Below are 10,170 nucleotides of genomic sequence, written 5' to 3'. Positions count from 1 at the left end.
CGCATCCCCCACCGCTGAAAATTCTCCTCCCTCTGATTCCATTTGTGGAGAAATCATTCAACTCCTATTTATTTCGCCCTTTCTTAGCAGAGGTTCACGTTTTGAGAAACTACAAGTCCAGAAGTGTGACAGCCCTATACGCAGTCAATAAATTATGTCTGTCTCTGCACTGGGTGCCAAGATTGAATAGGGGGCCAGAACCCGGAGTGGGTCACTCCGCCTGGGTGGGCGCTGGAGGCCAGGCTGGACGGCCACGCTGAGATCAGAAATATAAGTAAGTGTGGCGGGTTCAACTGTGTCCTTCAAAATGGCATGTTTGCACCCTGCCTGCCCCTCAGTTCCTGGGAGCGAGAGCTTATTTGGAAATTGGGTCTTTGCAGAGGGAATCAAGTTCAGATGAAGTCACACTGGAGTGGGGTGGGCCCCCAATCCAGTGACTGCTGTCCTTACAGGACGAGGGAAATCTGGACACAGACACAGGGACACAGCCGAGGATTGCCGGCCACCGCCAGAAGCTGGAAGTGGCAGGAACGACCCTCCCCCGAGCCTTCAGGGGGCTCTTGGCCTCCACTGCCTTGCTCAAGCGTAGCCGAGGCCACTATCAGGGCCTCACAGGTCTGCAGGTCCAGGATTCCGAGGTCCCTGACACACAGGGCCTTCCTTGCCTTCGGGTGTGGCCTCCATATCTGCTTCCTGCAGCCCTGGGCCTATCTCCTTCCCCCAGGCCTGTCTCTACAGATCACACCTGGCACTCTGCCCTGTAGCCCTCCAGAGTCAACACAGCGCCTGGCCCGAGGGAAGCCCCGCGAGAACTTCGCCCAGAGTCACAAAACACTGTCAGAATGTCACCTGGAGTCACCAGACACAGTGATGATGGTGTCCTTGCAAGCCAGCCAAGGTGGACTGCTCGCCCAGGTATCCGGGATCAGCTTTTAAACCCAGAGGAAGACAGTAAACTAATAATAATAATAATAATAATAATAATAATAATAATCAGAATGTTGGCTCCATGAAGCCAGACACTGTTCCATTGTACGTCCTCTATGCCTGGGACAGGACAGTGCCTGCCACACAGTAGGTGCCCAGTAAATATCTGCGAAATGAACGACTGAATATCTTAAACTCGTAGTTGGCCTATCGAAGTGACTCTGTTGCTATGCATGGCATATTTAATGCATTACTTGGTCAGTCTCCCTATCGATGGACAGTTCGATATCGATAACGAATTTATTCCTTCCTCAAATACTCATTCAGCATCTACCGTGTGCCCGGCGTGTAGCAGGTGCTGGGGTCCACTCAGTGGTGTGCTGGCCCCGGGGGTACTGACTCGCTGGAGTCACTGTCCGGGATTTCGTGAGTGGACCGTGGTGGGACTGTTTGGGGCTCTATTTGTACTTTCCAGATTGTGTCATATGATGGAGAACGAAGCAGACAAAAATCCCTGCTCTCACGGTGCTTGTAGTCTAGAGAGGAAGACAGGCAGTAAACAAAATAATTAGAAAAACAAACAGTAAAACATAGATGCTATGGGGAAAAATAAAGCAGGGAACTGAATAAAGGAATGCAAACGTTTCAGTGAGGGAGTGAATAGAGATATTTGGAAGAAAAAAGTATTCTAGGTCAACAGCATGTGCAAAGGCCCTGAGGCTGGACCTTGCCTGGCTTGTTGGAGGAACAGTGAGGAGGCCCCTGTGCCTGGAGCAGATGTAGATTAGGAGGAGGAGGGAAGGTGGGGAGGGACTGGGAGGTGAGCAGGCTTGGGGGGGAGGGGGGGCCGGGAAAGACTTGGCTTTACCCAGAGGGAGGTGGGAGCCTGGGGGCGTGTGAGCAGGGAGGGGCCTGACTCGGGCGCTCACAGGTGCCCTCTTGTGGTTGCTGTGGGGAGGACAGACTGAGGGGGAGGAGCGCGTGAGCCGAACGTGGGGGTGCTGTCCGGTATGGAGCGAACTGCACACTGGTCCAGGTTAGTGATAATGGGGGCTGAACCCCAGGGAAGGTAGAGGCGGTGCTGTTAGTGCTTTTCCATTTTTTTTTCTCATTTCAAATAATGTTGCAAGGAGTATTTCATTTTTACTTTTTTTATATTGCTGTCCGATAAATTCGTCAAAATGGATTCGCAGACTCAAAGGTCGAAAGGTTAAAACACTTTTTAAATGTTTAACTTGGAAATATTCGAACGTTGAGAATAGAAGTAGCCCTCCTTTTCCTTGACACCTATTTTCCACTGGTTTATTATAAAAACTTTCAAATGTATAGAAAAGTTAAAAGAATTTTAAATTGAATTGTCATATGCCCACCATCCACTTTCTCTAGTTACCATTTTGCTATATTTTATCTATTACATAACTATCCACCCTTCTATCTACCCATCAATATATCAAATTTTTTACGCATCTCAAAATAAGTTGTATACATCTTAGGATGTCTATTATCAAAAGTGGAAAATAACAAATGTTGATGAGAATGTGGAGAAATTGGAACCCTTGTGCACTGTTGGTGGGAATGTAAATTGGAGCAGCTGCTGTGGAAAACAGTTTGGGAGTTCTCGAAAGTTAAACATAATAGTTACCACATGATCCAATAATTCCTCTCCTGGGTATGTATCCCCCCAGGGGAGTCAAATACAACTTGCACACCCACGTTCACAGCAGCACGACGTACAATAGCCAAAAGGCGGGAACAATACGTGTCCATAAGCAGATGAGAAGATAAAATGTCCATTGACATGCAATAGAATATTTATTCCTCCTTGAAAAGGAAGGAAATTCAGATACACGTTACAACGGGGATGAACCTTGAGGACATTATGCTCAGTGAAATAAGCCAGACACAAAAGGACACATACTGTGTGATTCCACTTTATGAGTTCCCTAGAGGAACTGACTTCACAGAGACAGAAAAAATATAACAAGTTAACAGGCCTGTGGCCACTGTGAATAACGTTGCTGTGAACATGGGTGTACAATTGCCTGAGCCCGCTCTCATTTCTCTTGGGTGTATACCTATGGTAGTTCTATGTTTAACTGTTTGGGGAACCATCATACTGATTTGATATAGTCCCTTAAAAACTCTCTTTTTCTTGTGTGGACAGCATCCTGGTGACAGCTAGTGGTGGCCTGGACCCTCATGGGGGCAGTAAAGGTGAGCAAAGTGACTGATTTGGATTCTTAGAGAGGTAGAGTCCACAGGACCGAGGCTGGACGTGACGAGAAGGCTAATGGTTAATGGCCTCTCCCTCGCTCCAGTTACTCATGTCAACACCCTGTACTTATCTTGACAGGTTAAGACTCTCGGGGGAGGGGAGAGGTAGACGGGGTAATAGGGGTCAAATATATGGTGACAGAAAGAAATCTAACTATGAGGGGTGAACACAATATAAAAATATATATGGCTTACTGTTAAAATGTACTGAAATTCATCGGATTTCATTAATTAATGTCACCACACAAAACTCTCCCAAATTCCATGCCCAATCCATTCGCGAATCCTGTTTGCTCTACATACCAGCCTAAAAGCTTCCCTTAACACCTCCAGTGGCTTCTCAAGGGTAAAAATGCAGGCCATCCCATCCTCAGCGACCATGAACAATTTGGCAAGTGAATTATTGAATGAATGACTCAATCATGTCTTTTTAATCCCGCCTGCTCTCTCTGGTCTAGCCACGGTCATTGGCCACGCCCAGGGACGCTGCGCATGCTCCGTCACTATCCACCCCCCCACGGGCTGAATCGGCACAAACCATTTCCACAAGTCGTACCGGGTGGTGCGGCCGCAGAGAATCGCTTTCGGGGAAAGGATGGACGTTGCCCTCCCCCTTCCCTGAGGGATTTCCTTAGACGCCTTCTGGTGTGGGAGTGTAAGTTACGGTGCCGGTGCCGACGCGCGCTTCCGGGTCTCCTCCCGCCGCGCAGCCTTTGACTGCATCTCCCCCCTGCGCGCTGCGTTGGTGCCGTCCGGCTACGTCACGTGGGTGGCAAGATGGCAGCCCCCAGAGCGCGCTGCGAGCGTCGCAGTTGGTGAAGTGGCGGCTGCGGCGGCGGCCCAGCCTGGCGGTCCTGCGTTTCGGGCGTTCGCTCCGGCGTTCCGGCAGCGGGGAGCACGGTGCGGGGCCCGGACCTGGCGGGCGGGCACGGGGCGGACACCTCGGTGGGGGTCCCGGCTCTGGGATTCATTGGCTGGCGGTTGGAGAAGCCTCCTCACGAGAGGTCTCGAGTGCCGGTGAGCTCTTCCCCCGGGTTCTGGGGTCCCAGCGCGTGCGGGGGTTCTATGTCGTGCGACTCCTTTCTCAGGATTCTGGGAGGACCGGTAATCGAGGGTTAGTGTAGACAGATCCTGAGGCGTCCGGTTCTTAGGAGTCCATCCTAAGGAAAGGGGTCTTGCGAGCAGCCCTGAGGGATCCCTTCTGGGGGGGCGGGGGCTGTCTAGTTACTGGCGATCTTTTTGAGAATTCTTGGTTTAGAGAGGTTTTTAGGAGGGGGAAAGGTTTCCTGGATCTAGGTCTCTTCCTCCATCCCTAATTCATCTTGTGTGTCTGAGACCTTCTTCACAGGTGTGAGCAGATTCTGCCTTGGTCGGGGGCTCATCCCCTCAGCCCCACGCCCACACCCCGGTCCCCCATCCCAGTGAAAAATAGGCCTCAGGTGTGATCTGCGGGCTTCCAGCTGGTAGGTGTAGTGTCCCTTGTCCTCAGGAGCACAGAGGCAGGTGTGGGGCTCCGTGCAGAAATTCTTAATAGTAGCTCAGCTTTATTAGGTGCCTAATAAAGCTGGGCGCCAGCGGTTGTGCTCAAGCGTAACTTCATTGACGATAACTCTGTGAGGTCCCCGATCCCCTTCTGCCCATTTTCCGGATGCTACTGATTTTATACCGTGTATGAAGTGATCAGGAGCGTGCCTGGCAGGCAGTAGATGTTCAGTTCAGCAGATATTTATGGAAGGCCTGTCAGGAGGCCTGGGTCTCGTCTGCTCTTAATTTGCTGCGTGGGCTCACTCCTGGCTTCTGCGGATTCCGATGATCCCTCTTTCAGGTGTCACCTTCTTTGATGGTCACCTGTGCTCCTGCAGCTGCACCTCCCTCCTTAAATTAAACCAGGTGGCCCTGCTGATGCCGCTGGGAGCCAGAGGGCTGCCGACATGCCGCGACCTGCTTGTTATATTTACGAAGCGGCCACCAGGTCCTCACTGGCCTAGAGGACAGAGGGGGAACACTCCTCCCAGTCTTAGCTGTGTTGTTCCATCTTATTTCATCCACTCAACACAGCATCATCGGTTCAGAGCTCAACTCTGGAGCCCAACCACCTGGATTTATAACTTCACGCTGTTTCTAAGCAAGTCATCACCCTGCCTGTGCTTCTGTTTCCTCTTCTGTAAAATGACAACAGTCTTAGCGCCTGTCTCATCGAGTCGTGGTGAAGGTTAACAAGCTCATGACTCTAAAGGGCTCAGGAAAGGTGCCTGGCGCGTAGCATGTGCTCTGTAAGTGTCAGCTGCTGCTGTTACTGTGCGGGTTCTTGTTCCTCCCGAGACCCTCCTGTGTGCCGGGCGTGCAGCAGTGACTGAGAGACTCGGTCCCTGCCTTCAGAGTCCAGTGAGGGACCAGACTGACCACAAGAGGCTAAACCAATAAATACCCAGTACGGTGTGTCACGGTGGTACGCGCTCCAGAGAAAGGACAAGGAAAAAGAGATAGAGGCGTAACGCTGAAGACGTGATCAGGGAAGGCTTTCCTGAAGAGGTGACATTAGAGACTCAAGGAAGCGAGTGAGCGAGCATGGGGGGCATTTTGGGAAGAGTGTACCTTAGGGCAAGAACAGCCCATGCAAAGGCCCTGGGGCAGGACTGCGCGTGGTTTGTTGGGGGTACAGTGAGGAGGCCTGTTTGGTCGAGTGCAGTGAAAAAGGGAAGAGAGGAAGGAAGCGAGGGCGGGGAGGGGACAGGGACAGGTCGCACGGGGCCTCTGAGACTGTCAAGGAGTTTGGAGTAATGAAGCACTGTGATGTGTTGCAAGGGAGTCACATGGTCCGGTTTACATGCTGAAAGGGCTCCTGTATCTGTTACCTACGCTGGGTAACAAATTATCCAGTGTTTCTTACAACCTGCCCTCAAGTCACACTGTCATTTCTTCCATATCCTATTGTTCACATAGGTCACTCCTATTCATTTGGGGGGATGGATACCAGAGGTGGGCGTCATGGGGGACAACCTTGAGGACCAGCTACCAGTCCCTCTGGCTGTGGTGTGAACAGACCAGCGGAGGTCACTGCTGATGACTAGGCCAGAGGCCCAGAAAGGGAAAGTAAATGATGGAGACCCACACAGCAAGTAGGCGGGGCCAGAGCAGCCAGATTTTCACCCTAGATGTCAGGCCGGACAGCGGCAGGAAGCCACCACCAGGTCCCAACATAAACGAACAAGTCAGTGAGCCGGAGAAGGACACCTGTAACCTGGCCTTTCGGTTTTCCATCCTAGGTTCTTGTGCCTGAGGAGAGCCACAGAAGGGAAAGGTGGCTGCCATGGTGACAGAGCAGGAGGTAGAGGCCATCGGGCAGACGCTGGTGGACCCCCGGCAGCCCTTGCAGGCGCGCTTCCGGGCGCTCTTCACACTCAGAGGGCTCGGCGGCCCCAGCGCCATCGCCTGGATCAGCCGGGCCTTCACCGATGACTCTGCTCTGCTCAAGCACGAGCTGGCCTACTGCCTGGGCCAGATGCAGGACCGCCGGGCCATCCCTGTGCTAGTGGACGTGCTGCGTGACACCTGCCAGGAGCCCATGGTGCGTCACGAGGCTGGTGAGTGGCGGGGCTGCGGGTGCAGGTGCCCTTCTGCCTTGCGTACACGCACTCACGTGACCCAAACTTGGGCCCCGCGGCCGGTCGCCACAACTCCACTCTGCCATCCTAGCAAAAAAGCCACCACGAACCAGTCAACAGATGGGCATGGTCATGTGCCAGTAAATATTTATGGACTCTGAGATTTGTATTTCACATAATTTTCACCTGTCGTGAAATATTATCCCTTTGATTAAAATAATTTTTTTGAACTGTTAAAAACATTCTTCACACATAAAAACAGGTGTTGGGCTGTAGACTGCCAGCCGCTGATGCCTGTTTTATCCATTTCATCCGTTGGTCGGTCATTGTTTTGAGTACGTCCTGAGCATCCCTTGAGGGGCCCAGGGCCTGTCCCCGCCTGCCCAGTGACCTGAGCTCTCTGCCTGGCTCTTCTCAGGGGAGGCCCTGGGGGCCATTGGGGACCCGGAAGTTATGGAGATCCTGAAGCAGCACTCCACCGACCCTGTGCTGGAGGTAAGGTGGCCGGGCCCCGCCCCTGGGTCTGGTTGCCAGGGCATCTGCTTGGCCAGGGATTCTGGGGAGGGGTGGCGGTGTGGGTGGGTGCAGCCCACTGCCCCGCTGGGCACAACCAAACCCTTCTCCCCACCAAAACCCGCCCTGCTTGGCCAGCCTGTACTCGGCCCTGAGCCCTCACCTCTCCATCCATCCATCCCATGGCTTCTCATCACCTTTAGGATAAAATCCCAGGTCCCCACTGTGACCCGCAGTCTGTAAGTCTGTTCTGAGCACTGGTGGATCTGGCAGGCCCCGCCTCCCGGCCTTTGCACTGGGTTTCCACGTCACCTCCACATGGAGCCCCTCCCGGGCCCTGTCTCCCCCAAAACTCCCAGGAGATGCGGTACGGGTCTCGTCAGGCTCACCCCCACATCCCCACCGGTCACCCCTTTCCCTGTAGGTGGCCGAAACCTGCCAGCTGGCCGTCCGGCGTCTGGAATGGCTGCTGCAGGGCGGCGGGGCGCCTGCCGCTGGGCCCTACCTGTCAGTGGACCCGGCCCCGCCCGCTGAGGAGCGCGACGTGGGCAGGCTGCGGGAGGCGCTGCTGGACGAGGCCCTGCCGCTCTTCGACCGGTACCGAGCCATGTTCGCCCTGCGCGATGCCGGCGGCGAGGAGGCTGCCCTGGCACTGGCCGAGGGTGAGGAGGGGCCCCAGTGAGGCTCTGGCTGCGTCTGGGACAGGGAGCAGCGGGTGCCGGGGCACGCGCCCTGGCCCAGCCCCCCGCACTTCCGCACGAGTTAACACATCCTCGGAGGCGGCGAGTGCTCTTATTGCCCCCCATCCCCATGGGTGGGTAACAGGCCCCCCAGGCAGGGTGACTTGCCCGCGGTCACACAGCCTGTCAACAGCGGCCCTGGAGGTGGACCCTCGACAGCCTAACTCCAGCGCCCTGTTCTACCTGCCCAGCCCCCCTCCCCGGTGTCCCCACCTGCCCGGATGGCACTGCCCTGCAGTGACCCCGCCCCCTGCCCCCCACAGGCCTGCGCTGTGGCAGCGCCCTCTTCCGCCACGAGATCGGCTACGTATTGGGCCAGCTGCAGCACGAGGCCGCCGTGCCCCAGCTGGTGGCGGCCCTGGCCCGGGGCGCCGAGAGCCCCATGGTGCGGCACGAATGTGCCGAGGCCCTGGGCGCCATCGCCCGGCCCGCCTGCCTGGCTGCCCTGCGCGCCCACGCGGCTGACCCCGAGCGCGTGGTGCGGGAGAGCTGCGAGGTGGCCTTGGACATGTACGAGTACGAGGCGGGGCCGGCCTTCCAGTATGCCGACGGGCTGGAGCGGCTGCGCCCGCCCCCCAGCCAAAGCCTCTCCCCTGCGGATCCATGACCTCGCCCGCTCTCCTCCAGGACGCGCTCGCTCGTTCCTGCGAATCGGAGCTCGCTTCCTGTCTGTGCACTTGGGACCCCAGCCGCCTTTTCATCTCGAGTACCTCCCCCACCCGGGTCTGGCTGAGGTCTCTGCTGTCCCCCTACTGAGGGGCCTAGCACAGGGCTGCAGGCCTCAGGGCGGGATGTCAGCATGGGGTGAGGGTCTGATGGGGTGCAGGCGTGGGACTGTGCTCGTGGGAGGTTGGGGTGGCCCACCTTTTTGAGGAATGAGGGGGTGCAGGGGAAGGTGTGGTGGACTGGGCTAGGGACTTGGGCTGGGGAGGGACGAGCAGGCCCCAGGTCAGAGCTTAAGTGGAATAAATTATTTTTGCCAAATAGTGACTCTGAGTGTGTTGGTGGCCGCAGGGGTGGGCTGGCTGTTCTCAGGGAACGTCCCTTAAGGGTGCGGGGGCTGGAGTGTTAGCTCCTCGCCTGTCCTGTGCCAGACAAGCCTGTCCTGCTCCCTCGCTGTCTCCCTAAGGGAAAGTTGCCCAGGCAGCTCCAGGGGGGTATGGGAAACAAGCCTTCCAGCCTGGTCCTCCCCAGACCCTCGTGGGGGCACAGGGGAAGGGGTTTGGTAGTATGGCTAAGAGTCTGGGCTGTGGGACCCCAGCCCAGCTCCCCCTCCTCTAGGTGCAGCCTTAAGCAGCCCACTTACTGCTGTACAAGGTGAGCCTAATGACGACCTAACTGCATCTTCCTTTCTGTGGGTCGACAGTATCCCCGATGCAGGTGGAGGGGGGCTCCCTGAGGCGCAGGTGCCAGGAGGCGGGTCCTCGACCTGCCTTAACTACGACCGTCTCTTCTGCTCGCAGCCCTCCGACACCAAATGTGTGGGTTTTCCACACGCAGCAATTCTGTTTCCATGCGGACGCCTGCCTGGTGCCCCACAATTCAGTGCAGTCCCGACGCTAGGGTCCCGGGCTTAGCGCAGCCCCCAGGACCGCCCCCAGGACCGCCCCCACGTCAGAGCCCGTCTGGCCCCGAGCCTCCCAGGCTTGTGCTTCCGACCGACTGGGGTCCCCACCACCCCACCTCACGTTTGAGGTTTTGCTGGAATGGCTCCGGACTGAGGAAAGCATTTTACCTACCCGTTTGCTGTAAAGGACAGAGGAAGAGGCACATGGGGCGAGGTCCCGAGGGCTCCCTCCTGTCCATGTGCAGCTGGGGCGCGTGGCCTCCTTGGCACGTGGAATCTCCCTGAGTCCTTTCTTTTCGGGTTTTTATGGCGGGCCCATCACGCAGCCTTGTTGATTAAGTCATTGCTCGCGAGTGAGTGATCAGCCCCAGCCCTGCCCTCCCGGGGCGGGGTCAGGCTGAACGTTCCCGCCCACTCCATTAGCATGCACTCAGGTGTGGTGGGAGGGGTAATTTTGGAAGCACAAAGGGGCCCTCTCATCGCTTAGGAAACGACAGGGTTTTAGAAGCTCAGTTCCAGGAACCTGGACGAAGACCAAAGATGC

At 56.0% G+C, this 10,170-nt stretch overlaps 1 protein-coding gene across 5 annotated transcripts; it reads left to right on the top strand.

Moving 5' to 3' along the window:
* The first annotated feature begins 3,722 nt into the window (after positions 1 to 3,722).
* DOHH (deoxyhypusine hydroxylase) lies at positions 3,723 to 9,045 on the top strand. Of its 5 annotated transcripts, none has more exons than XM_039878324.1 (5): positions 3,723 to 3,856; positions 6,468 to 6,785; positions 7,225 to 7,301; positions 7,744 to 7,981; positions 8,323 to 9,045. In XM_039878324.1, exons 2-5 carry the CDS (start codon positions 6,512 to 6,514, stop codon positions 8,664 to 8,666), a joined length of 933 nt encoding a protein of 310 aa, XP_039734258.1. In that variant the 5' UTR covers positions 3,723 to 3,856; positions 6,468 to 6,511; the 3' UTR covers positions 8,667 to 9,045. The 5 variants fall into 5 exon arrangements, with proteins under 5 accessions (XP_039734258.1, XP_039734255.1, XP_039734257.1 ...); XM_039878321.1 differs by lacking the exon at positions 3,723 to 3,856 and adding an exon at positions 3,942 to 4,101; XM_039878323.1 differs by lacking the exon at positions 3,723 to 3,856 and adding an exon at positions 4,127 to 4,218.
* Positions 9,046 to 10,170: the final 1,125 nt, after the last annotated feature.

The sequence above is a fragment of the Pteropus medius genome, unplaced genomic scaffold (genome assembly GCF_902729225.1).
Source record: "Pteropus medius unplaced genomic scaffold, Ma_sr-lr_union100, whole genome shotgun sequence".
Taxonomy (NCBI): Eukaryota; Metazoa; Chordata; class Mammalia; order Chiroptera; family Pteropodidae; genus Pteropus; species Pteropus medius.
This window is presented reverse-complemented; position numbering and strand designations above follow the sequence as displayed.

Bases quoted from the DNA above. Each gene is read 5' to 3' on its own strand.
- DOHH (XM_039878324.1), top strand. From the start codon at position 6,512: ATGGTGACAGAGCAGGAGGTAGAGGCCATCGGGCAGACGCTGGTGGAC. The intron at 6,786-7,224 runs GTGAGTGGCGGG...GGCTCTTCTCAG, and splicing joins CATGGTGCGTCACGAGGCTG to GGGAGGCCCTGGGGGCCATT. The intron at 7,302-7,743 runs GTAAGGTGGCCG...CTTTCCCTGTAG, and splicing joins CCACCGACCCTGTGCTGGAG to GTGGCCGAAACCTGCCAGCT.